At 39.6% G+C, this 22,371-nt stretch overlaps 1 protein-coding gene across 1 annotated transcript in view; it reads left to right on the top strand.

Annotated features, from left to right (window-relative positions):
- nrg3a (neuregulin 3a) overlaps positions 1-22,371 on the top strand; it is a gene marked incomplete at both ends in the record, with an annotated part of 346,999 nt that overhangs the window by 215,084 nt on the left and 109,544 nt on the right. The window contains one exon of the mRNA XM_080037328.1: positions 1,625-1,754. Within this exon, the coding sequence (XP_079893454.1) occupies positions 1,625-1,754 (130 nt within the window). The remainder of the gene's footprint in view (positions 1-1,624; positions 1,755-22,371) is intronic.

Raw genomic sequence — 22,371 nt, 5'->3', positions numbered from 1 at the left:
AATTGTTTGACTTAGCCACCATTTTGATTAAGACCCTCTTGACATCATGTAGAACCTGTTGACATCCTCCTCAAATCCTGTCTCTCAGATGATTGAATTCCACTTAGCACTACTGGAAGCACTATCACTAGACGTAGCATCTTGTATTTTAGCCCACATGACCCTAACACACACACAAACAAACACACACACACACACACACACACACACACACACACACACACACACACACACACACACACACACACACACATACACAAACACACACACACACACACACACACACACACACACACACACACACACACACACACACACACACACACACACACACACACACACACCTCATACTGCTGATCAGGGGATATGAAGCCATACCGAAAGTTATTTGTAACTCACCTTTCTTCATCCATCTATTACCCCACCAAACATTGCCTGTTATTAATATCTCATTATCTTCTGATTGAAAAAAATATTCAGTTCCTTTAGATGTGCTTTATCTTCCACACACCATTAAGAGACAAGCTACTACAGTAATCGGTGTACTGGCGGTGATAACAGCATCCTCTGAGCACAACTTATTCAGAATCTCTGAAGCATAAAAGTTCTGCCTCATCACTGTTCCATCCATTTTTCTACTTCTAAAAAACAAGGCTGAGGATGGGCTAATGAAAGCCTTTAGCGGAATCATTTTTCATTCTGTAAGCACAATGAAAACAGTCAGCAGTCTGGCCTGGTATTAATAAGAACATCAACTGTGCTGTGCGGATCCCATTTCTCCTCCATGTCTGAAAAAGCTGTGCCCTTACCAACACTGCATCTCGGGCCTTTTCAAAACAAAGCTGATAGATGACTGCCCCACGAACTCCCTGACATCTCTTGCATTTTCATTTATCCCGTTTTGTTCTATAACTTATCCTCGACGAGCACAATTACCTAGAGCGCCATTCATTACCACGCAATTTTACTGTTTTGTTCCTCCCTCTTTTTTTAAAGTTCAGGTCACTTCGGCATTTCCATATTTCTTCTTATAAGCAGCCGGTGCTTTCCCTTATTAATTTCACAGATAAGATCATCCATTAAAAGGTACGCTCAGAAGATCCCCTCAGCAGTGTCTGTACTGTCCACAGTCAGCCATGCATGTTGTGATGAATTACCGGGAGAAGTCAAGCTCTCCAACAACACTGGTGTGACCGCACAGTATTAATCACAGCAGGACAGATTATTACCCGTCCTCCATCCATCTTTTTGTTGGTGAAGTCGCAGGGCCCTGAACAAACAAACGTGTGCTGGTATTATCCACAATTTGCAGTGTGTTATGAGGCAGTAGCAGACACTCGTTATGGATCCTTTGGATGGAGAGTAAGTAGCCTATGCCTGAAAACTGACTTGCTGTACATTGTTTGTCTTTCTTGCCGCAATTTTGGAGGATATGAAGATTTATTCACAAAGTGAAGAGACAATAATGAAGTTTGAGGCATAATGGTCCCAAAAGAAGACAGTGAGATGAATTAATGCTGTCACTAAGCCCCGATTGTTTGAGAGCAAACGCATTCATGAAAAGAATATATATTTAGCGGGGTTGCTTATGAATAACAAGAGTGTCTTTGTTTTTCCCTTGCAGCGTCTCCAACTGTGCCTCCCCTGCACTCGGAGCATTTCAAACCCTGCCATGAGAAGGACTTGGCCTACTGCCTAAACGGTGGTGAATGCTTTGTCATCGAGACGCTCAGTGGGCCTCACAAGCACTGCAAGTAAGTGACTGACCCGTGCTTAGTATTAATGTGATGATTTTTAATGCCGCCTCCTTCACACTATCTCCCCCTGGAATGTTTTCTTTTTCTTTCTTGCTCTTGACTCTCTTGCTCTTGACTCTCTTCTAAGAGCAGTGTTTGGGGGTTAGGGGTGAGAGTTCTGTAATATGGCTGCCCTGTGTTTTACTGAGATGAGACTTTGTTGGACACTTTGAGTTGGAAAGCAAAGAAACAACACTGTGTAATTTTACATTTTTTTATGGCTACTTGTATTGGTCATGGAGTGTGCATAAGTTTGTAAGATTATGTATTTTTATGTGACAACTAATGTCAAAAGATCACCAAGGAGTATTCATTATGTCTAAAGGGGCACTATGGTACTTTCAGAAATTAATTCCCAATAGTGGCGCCAGTGGCGGCAAAGTGAGCTGCAGAAAATCACATCCTTTGGATCTGGTGGAAAAATCCGACCCGATTACTTTTCATAGAAATGAGTATACAATGTTTTAAGGCAACGGAAGAACTCGGGGACAGTCTAATTTTTAAGTTGCAATGCTACTAATTCACCCATAGCCAAAATATAATGTAAATTGGTTTGTAAAGTTACAAAGTGGACCCTTTAAAATGGTTTTCCACTCAAAATGATTGTTTTTATGCATTGGAATGCATTAGATGTAAGTTTGCGACATACTCAAAAGCCCATAAGTGGATTCTACACTCACATATAAACGTTCAACGTTTCTGCTGAAAGACCAAAGTACAAACGGTTCATAGCCATGTTTCAAGCATTTAGACTTTTGATTTTTGATACGCAAAAGATTCACTGTGATCTACTCCAATTCTCTATGTGCTATCGGTAGGACCAGCTGCCTGAAAATACTCCTTCTTATACCGTACAAAAAGATTTTCGTGTGTGTGTGCATGCGTATGTTTTCCCGGATTTAAGAGTAGAGCTCATAGGCACTTAGCCCATTCAAATGTGGGACCCTTTACTAATTAAGTCCCAAAACAACTTCTTCCAAAATCTGACCGCAGGACTTCCACCTGACCTGTTTTCAAAGAGCCTGTTTTGCCTCCTCTGGGGTACAAGTATACTGTACACAATGGTGTGTGTATTTTGTAAGAGGGCAGATGGTGATGTGAGTTAGGTTTGGGCATAGTGGACTTAAATTAATATCTCAATATTGTTAGACTACATATATAAACACTACATATCAGATTTCCTTTAGAGCACATCATTAATGGGCAATTTTTCAATGGTGTGACCAAGGTATTTGTCCCAATCCCTTGATGTACTCTTAAACACACTACATCGGGTATCTGCATGCATCTGGTGCAGTTGTAGTGGCATGTAGATAGTCAATCCAGTGTTACATTTCAGGCGGGGCACACACTAACCTTGTTCACATGACCAAATGCTAAATCTGTGTAGTTGTGTAGTACACAGCAGTAGAGAGTATTCAGCTGAACTGACACAACAAATCATATCACACTACTTGTTCCTCTGTTCCATGTCTCACCTAGATACAAGCATAAACAAATTACAGCAAACATGTTATGCTTTCTTCCCTCGCCTTTCACAAAGTAACAGGATGTCTTGTAGAAGGAAAACAAAAGCAACATAGATGAGTCTGCTGTTCTCAGGGGAGAGTCAAGTTGGAACTGGTTTAGGTTTTCCACCATTAGACAAAGAGCAAACAGCAGTTATATGCAAAGTTTGCACTGAAAGGATTGAAATGTTGGATGGCGGCACAATAAACCATTTAAATCACCTGAAAAGATATCCTCTAAAACAATATAAAGAAAGTCATTAGAAAGTCAAATGATGAGGAACTCCGCAGCAGCATACATAGGCTAACGTTACAACCACTAGATCAAAACAAACAAAGTGTTTGAAAAAGGCTCCTCCATAAGAAAAGACAGGCAAGCACTAGAGATAACAGATGCAATAACCAATATGAAAAATGAAAGAATTTTGATCAAATCGAGATTGTGGTCCTGTTATAAAAAAAAAAATACAAATTGTGATGTGATATTTTTGCCATATGGCCCACACATATACTGGACTCTGAGGGTTTATTTTTTGAATCGCCTACTCCGATTCATAACATGTATGTTGCTTACATGACGTCTAAGGCATCCGGACATGAGTTGCTTGTGAATGTACTGTAGGAATTATACTCTTAAGTATGTCTTCTGCAGTTACTTGTATTTTTTGCACTGTGTAGTCCAGTCAAGAGTCAGACCAGAACACTTTTAGCTCTCTTGTTTACGTATATTAGGGATGTGATGATAGTTGAAGGAGAGAAGGGAAAGCAGGACACAAGGGGCAGCACAGAGAGAGAGAGAGAGAGAGAGAGGGAGAGAGAGAGAGAGAGAGAGAGAGAGAGAGAGAGAGGGCAGGAGAGAAAGACTGAGGTGTGGGCTGACGAGGAGTCGGAGATGGGGGAGGTCTGCTACCCTCCTGCCGTGCTCGCCAGCGTTGCCGTGACAACGTGATCTGTGGGCAAGCGTATAGCTGTTAAAGGTTTGCACACTGGGACTGCCTTTAACACATTGTAGAAGAAATTAAAATGTGCAATCAGTTGATTTGTGCTGCTTATGTGGCAAAGAGTCTTATAACGGAAAGCTATGGACCATCAAACAATATGGCATCCTCTCTTAATTCGAATAACAGCTGGTATGTTCAATCAGTAAAACTTTAAAGTGTGTTTAGTGTTTTGCTTAAAAAATAACATTATGAGTTTAGGAAGGAAAGTTTACGTTTAAACCGAGGAAATGAATCAGTCTTTTTTAAATCAAACCCTTTCATATGAATATTTCATGAATAAATGTACTTTTCTGAGTGCGGCTTTTAAGTGGCTAAAGACTTGAAAGTGAAAAACTGCATTGCTAACATTCAGCATCAAATAAAAAAATAAATAAATAGGATGCAATATAATTCAATGGACAGGCTGCTAGAGATTAATTTGTCCTCATCAACAAAAGAATGACAAATTTCACCCCGGGCGCAGGATCAATGCATAATCTGATTCAATTTGTGTTTACAGCAAATTGAGACAAATCAGGTAATATACACGTGTGATCCATCCGGGCATTTAATGGAGGATGAATTAAGCTGGTTTGTGGCCTTCTTTGTCACAGAATTAATCATTTTTTTTTGCTAGATAAAAGTTAATCCTTTTTTGCAATGATTTTCTCCAAAGAGCCATAACTCAAGTATCAAGTGCCATTCCCAACCAGTTGTAAAATAAACACTGGTTGTCCCCCAGAGCACTGTCTGTGTACGATGGTTGTGTTTGTCATCCCATGGGGGACGAATGCAGGGAGGAGAGAGACACAACATGAGTCACAAGGTATGCTCGTTCTCGTTCTCTCGGTCTCCCTCCCTCTCTCGCTCTCTCGCTCTCTCTCTCTCTCTCTCTCTCTCTCTCTCTCTCTCTCTCTATCTCTCTCTCTCTCTCTCTCTATCTCTCTCTCTCTCCCCCTCTCTCTCTCACACACACGGAAGTGCTCACTGCTTTGGGCAACAAAGTCAGGTATTCAATCATTAGTGCTCAGCTAACCAGTAAATTAGTCAGTGTGCTAAGATGATATTTTCCGAACATGGCAGGAGGCCAAGGCATTCAGTTTTAAAAGTATTTGATGTTAAATGTGATTAACTACTTTCTCAGCTTACACACACACACACACACACACACACACACACACACACACACACACACACACACACACACACACAACTCTGCTGATCACTAATGTCTATATAAATATCTTCCCTTCTGCATTTGGCTATTCACTCTTATTCTCATTACCCTTTAGTTTTATATTCTGTCTTTTGTGCTGGCTCTCTGAATAACCAATCCACTGTTTCCTAATGGTGTCTATCCCCCTGTTGAGGTGCGATAGTTTTGATATGTGGCCCCGGTCATTATTTTTTTCCTCCTGCTGGTATGACTGGCCAAACAGGCTCCCTCAGTCTAGTTAGAAACAAGAGCTAGCCAAGCCCGTCTCATTGCCCTCTGTCGAGAGGCGATACCATGAGCGATAGAAAGGCAATCTCGCCCAGTGTGTGGAAGTAGCGGGGGTCTGGAAGAGATCTCTGCAAAGCAGCCACCAATTAGACCTGGCTCTGACACACTCTCCAGAGAGAGAAAGGAACGGATCTGACACAGAGCCTCCAGCACACAAACTGTGCCAGCTCTGTGTTGGTGTGGGGAGGAGGTTGGCCCAGATGTTTGTTTCAGGTCGTAGGGCAAACATCTCACCGACTGAGGGTCCATTTCAGGGAGAACCTGTAAAGTCCTCCCGCAGCTTCAGGGTCGACATTTTATCAAGGCATGAATTGTGAAGGAAGGATAGCTGCGTTGACTAATGTGGGTAAAATGTACACTTTCTCATACATAACAATGTTGAATATAGTTGATTTGCAATACACGACTCAAGGATTATTAAAAAAAAAAATTTGTGTCACGATTGAGAGTTTCTGAAACAGCACTGCTGTCCTCAGTGTTGTCATGCGTTTCCATGGTGAACGCCTACGAGAATCAAACTTTTTAATGCCGTCTCCTGGCAACTGAGTGGAAGATGTGAATCAAAAGTCGTTCTAAAAAGGGAAAAAAGAGAGCTAGAATGTTATGAAAGATGGGTATAACAACTAAATTAAATTAAAACTAAATTAACCTTACTAACACTCACTAAGTATCAGCTCTGATATATCCAAATTCCACTGCCCTTGAGCTCATTTCTGTGGCCAACTGCAGTGTAAATGTATTGGACATGATCGCTGTCCATTAGAAATGATCAGGGACACATTACACTATGATACTTGATTGGAATGGAGATCAGCCTGAATACTTTTGAAAAAAAAAACTCTAACCAAGAATTATGACATTTTTAAAGAAGAGCCCAAAGCTTAACACATTTGAAGAATGCATGGAAAGCAAAGAACAGCACATGAGTTATATAATCAAACTTTTCCACAACAAAAAGTGTATTACTTGAGTAGGATGGTTCTTGCATTTGTATTTTGAAAGTTGAGCAGTTAGACAAACTTCTTCTTTCTGGAGTGTTGACTCTTCCCTCACTCACAACCTTCTTCATCCGCCCCTTTACTCCCTTTGGACAGCCAGCCTCTCCTTTTCCACAGTGGCCTCAGCTTTTTCAAACACATTGATCCATGGACCAGCACCCACCAGATTGACTGGGGGCCGGCTCATAGGTGCAAAGAGTGGCTGCTCAGTGGAATACGTAATATCACCTTCCCCGCTCGTTCACCCATACACACACTGGCAAGCCAATTAACAGGAAGCATGCATGAAATTAAAAAACAGGCAGCATTAACACACCATCTCTAAGCTGCCGGTAAACAAGGAAAATTTAAATGTATATGATAAAGGAAAAGGAAGCTTTTAAGCATCTGGAAAGCCCTAGTGCCATAATAATAATACTAATATACCTAGGAATAGGTATTCCCAAAGCTGTCTGACCACTGTGCACCATTTTTCTATTTATTCCGGCAGTAAATTGCTCCTTTATTCCCTCTGTTATGTGAATTTATAATTTTGTCTCTTTTGGAAATGATTTATCTATATCTAAGATTTCAGCTTTAACTTGGACTTCTACACATTTTGTGGCTGGGAAATCCCCAAATTAGTGCTTACTAGGCTGTGAACATACATAAATACAGTTGTCGTAGGAAATGTTGATGCATTCATAATGTTGAGGCTCAAACTATAGTCCAAACTAAGAAATAAAGGTGAGTGTTTTGCCTGAGCGAGAAAATGCCTCTCTCCAAGGTTCTGAAGTCCTCTCCTTTGTTGATTTGGAAGGATGTGCATCCATGTAGCCCAGCACTCATGTGTGTTTGTGTTGTGTTACATCAAAAGACTTTCGATATGCAAGCAGTAAGCATAGACCAGGAGTCAAGGAATATATGGAGGGGTCATTGCATTCTGTGCAATATTGTTTCCGACAGCAGGGATTCACGTTGTCAGGTGAAAGCCTCTGGGATAAAGGCACGTCAAATGCTCACTATATAGATCGCTAAAGTGCACATTTTTGTGTGTGAGTGTGTGTGTGTGTGTGTGTGTGTGTGTGTATAAGGGGTATATTGGTTAGGGCTGGGTGATGTGTTGTATTATGTTGAGTCACGTAAGGTAAAATATGGCACTTTTCTTTATTTCCATAAGCTTTACTGTATGTGTATGTTTCTCAGGACCAGACTTTGGATTACTCTTTCTGCCAAAGGGTATTAAATCCATGCACGCCCCAGATGTTTACTTAGCTTTCTAACAGAAGATGAATGGATATAATAAATGTGTTGTTATATTAATCCAGAAATAAAAAAAGTAATGTTTTAATGAAAAAGAAAAGAATAGATTACCTCATTAAATAAAAGTTGTTAGGTTCAGCCCTAGTATTATTACGGGTTGAATAGAAAATGCCTCTGTTTTTACTGCTTCATTGCCCTCCTTGTTTGATTTTGTATCTCTCGCTCTTGCTCTGGCTATCACACTCTTCTCTTTCCCTCTCTCTTTCTCTCTCAACCCTCATCGCCATCTGTGCACTTTTAAAGGCACACCAGTGGGAGTTTGACTAGTGGTGTCTCTCACAGTAATAAATAAGGCTGATGCCGTGGCAGGCATTCATGGCCAGTAGAAAATTAAACAGATAAGAGGACTCCGTATAATGACGAGAACGCGTTTTCTTTCTGCGAGTGAATCCTCCAAGACGCCAAGAGGAACACTCAGCCTGCCTGGGAAATAGAACAAAGCTACTGGGCAGGAGCCAAGGAGAAGGGGGGATGAATCTTAAAGAGGAAACAGGCTATCAGAGCACATATTTATGTATTAAGCCTATTTATTTTTGTGACATAGTGACAGAGAAGTTGAGCGTGAGCAAATGCTGGCTAAACGTCTGTCACTATAATTAGCACACAATGAAGGCTTAATGATCTCCTGGCAGCTCAGGCAGTGCGTCATTGCAGTACAGTGGAATCAGCTATAATTATTTTGTGTTTTTTTAATCATCCTCATTATTTTATGTTATTCCTATTTTTAGCCTCCTTATTTACAGCACATCTTTTGCTTGAGTAGAAAATAAAACAAATACAACAGTAGCTTGCTTGTGTAGCTTCACTCTATAGAGCTCACAAATAAAACTATGTTTTTGCATTAGAAATGAATAAAACTATACACCCAACCCCACATATTATTATTGCATGCAGCTTGACAGAGCCTTTAGCTGCTTTTAGCCAATTTTGGTTTCACAGCATACTGTTGTGGTTGTTCCCTCTGCTCTCAGTCAACACGTGCCAAGCAGCAGAAAGGCAGCTGTTCTTAGCACCAAAAACAAACATCGTATAAACCCTCTGAACACCACCTGCTCAGCACCAAATAGTACAAGACAAAGTTAGCGACCACCTGGTGAAGTAGGCCAAAGAAAGACCCAGTTATTGTATTCCAGAGCTAACAGAAACTAAGCCACAGCGGGGCCAAGAGAGAACTGACTTGCATCCAACACGTGGAAAAAATTCTACACGCTTTTGGGCAGTGCACCATCACTCTGCATCAACTGCAGACTTGGGTTTACGTAAATGCTTAAAGTGTGAATTATGCTTTTTTTTAAACATATGAATCCACAGCTGTTTGTGCACCGTGTATGTCTCTAAGCAAAGCTGAACTAGTGTCAGTAACATCTGATGTGTGTGTGTGAGATTTTCTTCGAAAAGTTGAGTTTTTTTCAAACCAACTTCAAAAACCCATTTCCTAAGTGCGTCAGCTTGTCAGCTCGTAATTGATTGGTATTGACACGTTTGCTTGTTTTAATTAGCAAGATTTATCAAGTTTAATTGTGCAATTGCATTAGTTCACTCAGTTTGGTAGACAGCAAAGAGTATCCAATTAAGGCTGTTTCGCAAACATAAACTTTTGCATTGCGTGTTAGAGTGAGTGCTTGTATACGAATGCTAAATCCCCCCTTGGACAAACATAACGTCGCAAATTTTCTCATTTCAGAGAAGACACTTTGACAAACTGTGTCAAAGCCTCCATGATAATTTAAAGTCTACAACTAGAAGATTGTGTCTTTTATTGGATTATGTGGTGTTGTAAAGACGTAATTACACACAACATGATTTTGACTAAAACTGAGAATAAATAGAGAATTTGGATGTGCAGTGCAGATGGTAATCCATGAAAGCTTAAATTATTGTCAATACAACACTGGTATGAGTAAATGTGTGGGTTTGTGCCACAAAACCAAAGTGATGTTGACGTCCCCCATTAATTACACAAAACTTGAAACTATTTTAAAGATGGTGTCCTCCCTTGCAATTAATAGAGTTGATCTTCCTGCTGCTCCTGACAGCAATTGCAGCTAAACGAATGTGGTCGGTGTAGCAGGTCCAAACATAAAGAGCTGATATGCGCCACTTACACCTAGTGTAGCTACAGCGTAAGTGGGAAAGCAAAATGTGTTACCAATCTTTGTGGTTTTTACCATTTTCATGAGGGCCTTTTCCAACATTTTGCAATGAATCGTGTAATGACTTAGATCGTTTGCCGTATCCAGCTGAAAGAGATTACTTCAGACCGTTTGATACCGTGAAAATTATCCTGCATTCAATAAACAGAAATCGGTGAAGATGGAGGTGGTTATGATAATTGCTCTTGATGCTGTGCTTTTAAATTGAGTGACAGCCATGACGTATTTCATTACATAAACCAGTGATGTAAATCAGCGAGGGGAGCACATTTATATTTTAACACCCACACAGTATGCTCATGCTAAGAAGCCTAATCACTTATTGCGATCCAAGACATATCACACATGGATTTAAATTGCTGTCTGCCAAACCTTTCCACGATACTCCGAAGAAACAGAAAAATAATAATGACCTTATGGAGAAAGGCAATAGTAAGAGGGGGAAAAAAATTAAAATAGCAAAGAAACAGAGCTGGGGTTTTTGGAAGTGTTTTGCACATCAAAGGTGTAGGGATATCCCAGCTTTATTATTCTCCATAATGATGTAAAACATACACACTAAAACACCAGAGTAACAATGCTCAACGGTTAAAGCAACAAAGAGTAAACTAAGGATATAGTGAGAGGACAAGGGTAAGAGAGGTTTGATGAAGTAGACGAACAGTAATTTGGTGGTGCTCCTAATCTAGGCATCCCTTTCAAGTCGGCAGGTTTGATGTGTTAATGGGATGCAAATGTATGCAAATGAACCCTCCTTTTCCCTCCAAAACTCTTGACCGACTTTGCATTGCCCCCCTCTTGCAAGACAGAGAGAACTCTGAATAAGAAGAAGAGAAGAGAGAGGAGTGCTATTGATTTTTTTTTAAGGAATGAAAAATCGTTGTGGAATTTAATGCTGGCAACAAAGCCACTGTAATTGTCCATGCCTTCTACCTATGGGGAATCTTACCCCGGGGACCGAACCGTGGCACGGCGGTGGATTTCTTAGCATGCATGAAAGAATGGAAAGTGCAACTAATGTGAGGGTAAAAAGAGGAAGATTTGGAGGAAAATATATGTTTCCTTAAAGGATTGCTTAGAAAAGAAGAAAGGAAAAACAGAGAAACGGGGGGAGGGCAGAGAGAGGGAGAATAGCAAAGAGAGAATAACTGTAGACAAGTTGTGTCTGAAATGTTTGGCAGGTCTGGAGCTTTAGCAGCCTGTTTGCACTGTAGTGCACTTCAATCTGAAATGGCAGCGGCGCCCTGAGCCTAGGCATGTCTGTCTTCCCCCTTTTTGGCTAACAAGAAGCAGTCCTCTGTGGCCACGTGTACAGAGATTACACACACATGTTAGCAGCACACATGGAACATATGTATCCTACAGCGAGGCACCCACACACACAGATGATTCACAGACATATTAAGAAGACAAGAGCTCACACACCATCTCTATGTACAGCCAGCTCCTTCATGCACCTCCTATAAGGGCTACATGAATATTTAATGCTTTCCCGTTTCAAAATCTGGTCAAGGTCACCGTCACGCAACCGGCCATTTTGACATCTTCAAACAGAGGCTTTGTGATTGTCCCATTAGGCTGCCTTTCTTTCCAATTACTGACAATTAAAGCTCACTTTAAAATCTACAACCACAGCTAGTACATTTGGTCAATGTTGGACCAGAATGTCAGTCTGTTAACTATGGGGGTTGTTTATAACGGACAATGTGTCCCAGTAGTCACACGTGCAGTCTTGACAACTGAAATGTGCATTCACACTTCATACTTATTCACCTTATACTGTATACCAATGTAGAGCTCAAACATCCTTTGAAAAGATGTTTCCCAATTGCAAGATGCCATTGACAACCTTAGTGAGTATAATGTTATTACTATTTATTAAAAGTAAAATACACTTTTGCCACTAGCAGGCGTTGCAATTTATTCTGCTCCTGAGTTATAAGTACCAAGAATGAAACAGAAAAGGCAACACATGACTGTCTTTGTTGACTTATAACCATACTGCATTATACTTGTATATACCTAATGGGTTCTTTTGAAACAGTTTTGACTCTGCTGGTCCCAATTGCAACCGATAATGAACTAAAAATTAAAACAATTAAAAAATGTTGATTCAAACAGTAAAATCCCTGTAACTTACAATGACAATGCAGGGAGACAAATAAGATAACATACTAAGTAATAGCAGCTAAAGTTTTAGTTGTCATATAACACTTTATTTTTCCTTTCAAATAATCTCTATATGAAATATGAATCATGCTGCTCGGTCATAACCTATGTGTTGAATTTAGCCATGATTATGAATCAGTTGCGGGAGAAACTAAAACCCGCAGGTTCAATATGTTAATATGTTCAAATAATTGGCTCAATTGATTTGATTAATTAAACGGGCATTATTTATGCCATATTATCAATGCTTCCTAATCTACATATTATATGTTCCTTATTGCCTATAATGGTTTATTAGAATGTGTGCAGAGGGGTGTGTATGTGTGTATGATTGTGTATGTGTGTCTGGGTGAGAGTGTGTGAGCGTGGGTGGTCGTGTTTATGTGTGTACATAAACACTGCTGGCTATAAAAAGATAATCATGTGCTGCAGAAACATAGCCAATAATGGAGCCATTATTTTTCTCTTTTTTTCTTCTTTTGTGTGTGTGTGTGTGTGTGTGTGTGTGTGTGTGTGTGTGTGTGTGTGTGTGTGTGTGTGTGTGTGTGTGTGTGTGTGTGTGTGTGTGTGTGTGTGTGTGTGTGTGTGTGTGTGTGTGTGTGTGTGTGTGTGTGCGTGTGTGTGCGCTTTTACTGCAGGGCTGTTTGTGCTTGGCCAAGAGTGGAAAAACTATTTCAGGGTTGCTGCTCCACAGTGCTTTGCTCCAGGCTGAGAAAAGAGCATATAGGTCCCCCCTTCAATTTTCAGCTATGGTCATGTTGGCCATAGGTCGAATCCAGAATCTGTCAGGAGATGTCATGGTGTACTGTAGGCCCGCCTTGACGTCCGTTTGTCTGTGTCAGCTTGTTACCGAGAGAAAAGAGGAGCGCATGGATGAGTGATGGAGGAGAGGAGTGGAAGAGGAAGAGGAGGGAGGGGGCTGTGAGGGGATGATGGCACTGATCCTGATGGATGCCGACATGCTCCCGTGTCAAAGTCTAGCACTTCTTATGTCGCGGGAGCTCAACCTGACACACACGCACACACACACACACACACACACACACACACACACACACACACACACACACACACACACACACACACATTATGGCATGCACAGGCTAACAGACAGTACAAGCACACATTTGGAGCACCCACACCATAGACTTCACTTAAAGAAATAAAATAAGCCATCGTAGCACATGGGATAAGGATGAGACAAAGTATTTAACTGAAATATGGTCAGACGATGTGATAGAAAGTCAACTGGAAATTGATGACAACTTCCTGGTATTTTTGGAGAGCATGAACGAGAGAGCAAGGACATGCCAGGACGGGAGAGCAATCCCACCTGGAAATAAAGCCACTGCAGCAACAGCAGTAACCCCAAAAAATAGTATTATTGTGGCAACACTGTTTTCTTTATTCGTTTATTCAAAGTGATGAAGACTGCCCACCGAACTGACAAGTCATTGAAAGTTATTTAGTGCGCTCAAATAGCGACCTAACCGCTTCAAATTGATACAATGGAACAACAACTTAAACTTAAAACTGTTAGGTTTTGAAAATGCCCTTTAAATCCACACACAACCTTGACCGGTAAATTAAGCCACACACACACACACACACACACACACACACACACACACACACACACACACATACAATCTGCATCATTGCACTCTCATTGTATTAATGTATATAATTGCATTTATTTTAACAATAACTTAACACTGCACCCCAATTCCACACCGTAAACTAATGCAATGCACTGTTTACTACTCTTTGAAAAATCTGGAAACTGCAAAAAGAGAAAAGAGAAATGATTTAATTCCCTCCCATCAATCATACATAATTGCTTTTCATTTTTATTTTACTCCCATTTCAAATGTGCATCAAAATTATGGGACAAAAGTGTCAATCAAATTCCTTCTGCATGCTGACATCTTACATCTTACATTTGTCAGTTTCCCAAAAAGCCAGATAAATACATCAATATGTCAGATAGAATTGGGACAAAGCTTCCAAAAATGCCCTGCAGGGACCATTTAAACAAGGCCGTGTTCCTTTATTTATATCTGTGCGTATGTGAGATGTTTGTGTAGCAAGACTTTATGGGCCTCTAGTTTGTTGGTTCCGATCGATTGATCTTCACATGTGTCACCATTGTTGTTTTTTTGCTGCAGGGAATTCAGTGACTATCACAACAGTCTCTTTGTTAAAAAATATATATTCCCTCCTGATGCTGGATGCTTTTGATTCTGCTAAAAACCTTTTCACTCCACAACAGGCTATATGCTACTTGTTTTGTCAGAAAGAAACAGCTAACAGTTCAGCTCACAGCACATCCAAAATGATCTAATGCAACAAAAAAAACGTAAATACACCCACACTATCTATTGACTGTATAACTCACTAACTACAGGTGGCATTACAATTAGTTTCATTGTTAACTATGTTGAAAAAAAACTGAGAGATCCACTCCCTCCACTTTATTAGCTGCAAAAAAACATGACTCATTTTGATTGTGTAATACTGCATTTCTGAATTGGGACTGTAGTGAATAATTTGTAAAGTAAGGGGAGAGTGCTTCTTCATCAAACTTTCATCTCAAATGGAGCCGGCTAAAGCTGTGCATTGTTAAACCAGCAAGAACAAAGCCCTTTCGAAAAGTCAACTGTGAGTAAAACCTAAACACTTTGTTTTGCTTTGGGAATGTGGCAAGTTCCAAATGAATCAGTTGTACATGTATTGCCTTGTTGAAGGACCCAGTGGTGGGACTCTAGCCAATTACGAAATGTTCAAAAACTCGGCTAGGTATTAAGACCTTGCAACCGTTCAGTAAGAGTGAGTCCGTAGGTCTGTTCGCTGTGTTATTTCATGCTGAGAAAAACGTCTCCCGGTGAAACAAAAATGACCTTTCGAGGTTAGTTTTGGCAACATATTGTGAAGGGAAAATAATTTTCAGGAAGGCAATTGAAAAAAAAATGCTCAAAGTGAATCCTTTATCGCAGTAACCTCCAAAGGACTTATCTCTATTTGTGTACCCTCTAAATGGTGTCCTCCTGCTTTCTCTTGCTTGTTTAGTGGGAAGGACAGAAGGAGTAGATCTGAATGTCGAACAGATTTACAGTGTCCACAGCAAGTTGAGATGTTTGCTTTTATGTCGCGGTGCTGCTGAACCGCTTGATTCAGGAGGCAGCAGCAAGCTAAAGTACAAAGCGAAGGTTTTATTAAGGTCACAAAGTAACTTTATACCACCTCTATTAGTGTACGACAGGCTGGCTTATGGAGATACAAAGGGCAGATCGATCAGCATTGCAGAGTGGAGTGGCGCGGGGCGGAAGTCGGTGGAATTAGCTTTGATATGTGTAATAAATCAGCTGATAGCTACTGCCCCAGCTCGCAAATGGTGTCTGCGTATGTCTCCCCAGTGAAAATCTGCTACAATCAAGTGAAAACTACACACATGCTTACGCACTTCAGTCAAAATCACCCTCATGCTCGTCTTGACCCTTGAAATCCCAGGAGGAATTGCAATCACTTGGATGGGATGAGTAAATACCTATATATATACATATACATATACTGTACATATACATATACATATACATATACATATACATATACATATACATATACATATACAGAGAGAGAGAGAGAGAGAGAGATAGAGAGAGAGATTATTTCTATAAATAATGTTCTTAGATAATTAATAGCATGTGACTTCTTATTCCCTTGAGGCTACATTATACGTTATCATATATGATGTTATTCAGAGGAAGAGAACAAGAACAAACACTGTGATTTTATTATTGTTTTAATCCTTTTTAAGTTTATCTTTGCAAATTAAGCCTCACTCTCCATATGCTTTACATATGCTAATTATCCGTGCATAATATATAGGGGCATGCACAGATGATAATAGCATATGTTTCAAGCTTTTTCACTTGTAGATTATTTTTCTTAAGTATAAATACACAACATCAAAGCTTCAGAAGTTGTGTTGTGTCCAACCGCTTTAAGGGATAGTATGCTAAATAAAACATAAACAAAGGATAATGTAATGTGTGCTGCTAAATTTTTATTTAACCACTGGGAGAAGCTCACTGTTTTCATTTGGTTGCACTGCAAAAACAATAGGGGTCACAATTAAGCTGCATCTTTTATTTAGGTAATTTTTTACTTTGGTTTGTAGCGGCCATTCTGTGGCATTATTTATTGTAGGATATATACTGTACTATATTATGCTTATTTATTATGTAATGTGTGTTGCATTTTAGCTATTAAAGGAATGTTGTTCTATTGTTTTATTTCAGATGCATTTTTAACATCCATGAATTAAGATAAATTATGTAGAAGGTTATCACAAATCTCTTTTCACATATTCAGTGGTTTAATTACAGTATACCTTACATTTGACCAGGTACATGTATTCATATGTAAGACATTGAAAGATATTTGTAATTGAGACTATAAAGTTATATTAATTATGTTTGAAAAATAGGAACACATCTGATTGCGTCACACATATAACAATTAGGATTTGATGGAAGTATATGGAGATATAATAAGACTGTAATTATGCTTCAAAATAGCTGCTTTTGTTTCATCCTTTTTATTCAACTAAGAACCAGTTAGATTTTGCGTGTGTGTGTGTGTGTGTGTGTGTGTGTGTGTGTGTGTGTGTGTGTGTGTGTGTGTGTGTGTGTGTATGAGAGAGAGAGAGAGAGAGAGATTGAGGAAATAAAACCTACAGCAGGTCAGTCGGTCATTCCTCGAGGGCTAATTAAAGAATAAAGAGCTCGGCCAGGTTCAGTGCTCAGGGGAAAGAACAAGACGTTTGTTGAAGGATATTGTGTGTTATATTCTCACAACCACTCCATGCGTATGTGGGCATATAGCATTTTAAACACAGTTTTTCATAGTCCCAATAGGGATGAGACAAACTGTTTCAGTCACAGTATAACCATCTGCTGGTCCCCAGCCAGTGTGTAGTTTATCATTGTACACAGAGCCATGTAGTATTTAGTACATAATGGTACATGCTTTTCAGGGACAAGGTTAGCCTTTTGATACCATCTGAAGTCCAGATCAAACTAAAGTATGTTATGATGAAGAGCTGTTAGCAAATGATCCATATCTCTTTGGATATTTAGGCCAGTAATGAATTGCACTTAGAGTTTAAAGGGCACTTTTGCTGTAGTACCATCAATTATTAGTGCACTTAATAAATGCTTTACTAACCTAAAGGAGATGTTGGCAAAATTATGCAAAATGTACAAAAAAAAGGCAAGTTGACAAAATGTTAAGAAAAAAATAAGAAAAAATACACACAGCACAAACATTACACAACACACATACATTAGAATAAAGTAATTGCCACCACTTAATACCAATGTCTCCAAAGGTATGACGTTATGGTGATGTTCTTTGAGTCATCATCAAGCATGAGAAGTGTTAACTCCTCCTACATATAGCTGTCTTGCACTGCACCACCTTGGTGTTTAAAGTAATATCCTCATGCAATCATTCCATGCAACCTGAAGTCCTAGCCCATAAGGGTGCAGTATACAGAGGAGAGCATATTTATCTTAAAATAAATATCTTAATGCTTATGGAATTTTCTTGACAACATATAACCTTGAGCATTTAATATACAACACTCACTGTATTAATGTCATCATCATAGTTAGGAATCATTTGATGGTGTGACATGTTTCCATACGTTTAAAGACCTGAGGATACTTCATGCATGTCATTGCATGTCGGTGTGCGTCAACACACTTGGAAACAGCCCTGTCTTATTTCCCCAGCAACGATGCATGTAAGATCTCCAGAAAAACACAGCAATCTTCACATTTCAGATCTACTCCTCGGATCAACACATTCTCACTACCATACCCTCACTATTTCTCATGTTGATTGGCTCATCGTGTGTTTGCTACAGGTGTCAAATGATTAGCATGAAATGCTATATTGCGACAAGGACACGCTTAAGTCTCCATGGAATAAATGTAAGGCATTACACTTTTTTCAGAAGTGTCGAGAAGTTATGTATACTGCACATCTTCTAAAACCATATGTGGTTGTGCAGTGATATTCACAGCACATTGGTTGGTGAGGGGAGTCACTTCTCTACTGCAGAATCACACCCCTGTATGCTCCAGTGCCTCCTCACCTGCTAGGGCATAACAATGCTTGTAAGAATATGGCTCATTGAGGAAAAGAGCGACTTGGTTTAAAACAGCTGCTCGGTTACTTACACTCAGTTTAACTTTGAGGACGATTAGCCACGAGTCAGTGACTTTGATGCATTTATAATCATTTAACACTATTTCCAATGATTAAAGTGAGATTGAGAGTCATCTGACATTAAACACATTTTGCACTGGGTCTAAAATGTCAATTGCCACTACAGTACCTAAGAATAATTTTAATTAATAATTCAAATTCTTCTTGTTCTCTTGATGTTGTTATTTTTTGTAGTTTTCTGGTTATATCTTCTTGTGGAAGTAGTACACTGTTTCTTACATATTTATTATGAAGCTGTTAACTGTCAACTATTTTAATTAAACAAAACGCTAAGATTAACTTAACCCCTTTCATGATGACATTGCAGTATAGGTTTGTTTTTCTGTATCACGCTGGTCACAGTTTTGAGGCATAAACACAACACAAGGAAATAGGGCGTCTTCCTTTCTACCTCAAATCAAGCATCCACCAAGCTCTTTACGCTGCATTCAATTTGACGTGGAAAGTTAGATTAAGGGGAGCAGGAGGCATAACCGAGGTGACTTACTGCACTGTGTGAGTCATTTCTTGACTCTACATGTTGTCTTCCATCATGTTCTAACAAAGAAACTGCAGCATACATACAGCAGCATGGTTGAGCGTTTGGTCCTTCTTTTTAGAAATAAAGATGAGCTTCTTATATTTCCTGAGACCATGAAAGACTTAAATGCCCTGTAAGAGCATCTAGGCTATATGTGTGGTATGAAATTGAAAGAAATTAGGGCCTGCAGTGAAAAGCCTATATGGAGGAGGCTGCATGGGCAGAGATAGCCCCACGCGTGTGTGTGTGTGTGTGTGCGTGCGTGCGTGTGTGTGTGTGTGTGTGTGACAGTGTTTGTGGAATTGAGGAAGCATGCTTGCACGCCAAAGATGCAAATGTGGACATGTTAGTCAGTGTGTCCAGGGCTCACACATTTGAACAGGTGTTTTTAGAGTAGAAGGCAAGAGAGACGGACTGGCTATTCAGGTAGAACAAGCGAGGAAGAGAGAGGGAAAGACAGAGGGGGAGAGGGAGAGAGAAAATGTGTGTGAGAGAGTCAAGGTCAGAGAGTAATTAGGCTTTTTCTGTCAGACGAGGGAAACTGTCAAGCTTTGGGGATGAAAAGTGATTATATGGGAGTATGAGAGTAATTGAATTTTGTTTCAGAGCGAAGAGAAAAGGATGGCGAAGAAAAGAAGCAAATCATGGACATGATATCGGCAGTAGCTTCCACTTGTCCTTACATTATTTCAGATTCAAATGGTTGCTGAGACATGATGCAAAAGACTGCAAGGCAGGTTAAAATCAACCAATAGGATGCTAATGCTTAACACAGTATGCGGACATCAACTAACATGCCATGGCAATTATACACATCCATTGTGTCCATCATTCAGTTGACTGCAAGGAAGTGATTATTTCATATGTCCTGTTGGTGTAAGCTGCATACACACAAATGGACAGATGTGTGTGCCATAACTTGGTGTAGTGGTAATGTGAGATGGATCACAACATATTAACACTGATGAGTCATGGCAGAGTTTCAATCATCGGGCAGTCATTTTGTTATGTAGCTGCAAGAGAAAAAAATAAAAATAAATGCAGGATGCCTCAAGGTAAAGTATGATGAATAACTTTTTCTTTTTTTAAAGCAAGAATAAAAGTGTTTTGTAGCTTCTATAAGCAACCTCTGTACAGGAGCATCCAGCTATACCTTTTTTAATAAAGTAACCTTTTGTAAATGAGATGTATATCATTTCCTAATGTGACATTAATGTTCCATGTTAAAATGCATGACTAAGATACTTTGGGGCTACCAGGTGTGAACAATCTCCACGGACATTTCACCTTATGAAGAGGGATGCCAAAACGTACAATGAGGGTCCAGATTAATGGATTGACTTGGTTGTACATTAAGTGGTTCACAAGCATTAATGTCACATTAGTAAATGACATACAACCCGTTTACAAAGGTTACTTTATTAAATTGATGACTTTATATAATTGATAATGGCAAAAAACTTTTTAGAAACTGGTCGCTTTGTGAACATTCAAACATTTATGACTGCATTATTACATTATTAAATATGAAGTGTAGCAGTTAAATGGAATTTCATAATTTGGTATCCACAAATTAGCTCTCAATAATAATTTTATAATTGAATTACTGCTAATGAAGTATGAATAAGTATGGATGTATTACACTTTCGTAAGACGTGTCTAGTTAAGAAATATTTCGGTGGCAATAAGACATTGCAAAGTGCTTTAAACATCACGAGTGCACACACTTCACTTACTTAAAGATTATTTTTGTTGTGCCTCATTGGATAATATGTCCTAATATAAACACAACATGTGTAGTGCAAGTCCTTTAAAATATATGATATGTGACAAGGTTTGATGATTGGCTAATGAAATGCACTCTTATGTCATGGACTACATTCAGCCTATGATGCCTCACGTTGTTCTTGCTCCAGTCTGACTTTGTCTTTCTTTCGTTGTTTTTTATGAAGATGTACATTATAAAGAGGCAAATTTCCCCTGGTGGCAGATTTATAGCCGTATTGGTAATAGTTTTATAGGCCAGTTAATCACAGCCCAGTCCATAGACTGTCTAAATGTGTAAATAAGACATTGATCCCCCTTCAGAGTGAGCTCCTTCAATAAATATGACAATGAATTAGTAATGAGGGGAAATAGGCTGAGAAAGGAGGAATAGAGGGTGGGGGGACTACTGAGCACAGTGGGGACCAATGGAGAGCAGAAGGGGCAAACAAGCAAGGGTGGTGGGAAAAGGCATCCATAGAGAAGCACTATTCTGTCAGAAGACTAAAAGAGTTGATTCTATTGTTTTCTAATTCATTTTCAAGCTGAAAGATTTATTTTATTGTCAAACTTTAAATAAATATTCCATGTGGTCTATGCAAATGAATCCCTCCCTCCCTACTCTCCTTTCCCCTCACTCTTTTCCTCGCGTCCCACTCGCGCTCCGTCAGGAATTGAAGCTGATTATATGAGTATAATTGAATCTCTCTGATATGCAAGGCATCCATTTCTGCTGCAGTGCAGCGATCGATGGAGCTAAGGCTAATTTAATATGCACTTTATCACCCCGCTCATGAAACACTTTATCTTTGTCTGCAATTATACACTCACTCTCACTGTCGCTGCCTTCTTGTTTAGTCACATAAACTCAGCCCTAAGTGCGTTCCTGCGGTCAAGTGTGAATTACTTTCAGCTTTGATTCACTGTATAGTTTTTTTTTGTGCTATATATGTAAGAGCTTTCTCTGATGCAAAACAAAATGTTCATGGTTTAATAGTTTGCAAGAACAAAGTAAGGTACATATCTGCATGCTGCGCCACCCACTTCCCCTCCTTCCTTCCCCTGCTTTCAAATTCAACTATTCTTTATTGTCGCAGTGGGAACAAGATATTTACTGCATCTTATCAGTGCACTATTTCCTCTTTCTCTCTCTCTCTCTCTCTCTCTCTCTCACTCGGCCTGTGTCACATTATCTCTCTCGTTCCAAACACACTTTCTATATTAGTTTAATCTCCACATTATGAGCAAACCTGACAAATGCTCTCATCGTTTTTATGTGTCATTCTTTTTCAGACGTTTTCCTCTTCCATCTGCTGAATGAAAACGTATCTTCAGCCACTTAAATTCTCATTATTCTGCTTGTGAAAGATATGTTGGTGG

The sequence above is a fragment of the Ammodytes marinus genome (genome assembly GCF_949987685.1).
Source record: "Ammodytes marinus genome assembly, chromosome: 11".
NCBI lineage: Eukaryota > Metazoa > Chordata > Actinopteri > Uranoscopiformes > Ammodytidae > Ammodytes > Ammodytes marinus.
This window is presented reverse-complemented; position numbering and strand designations above follow the sequence as displayed.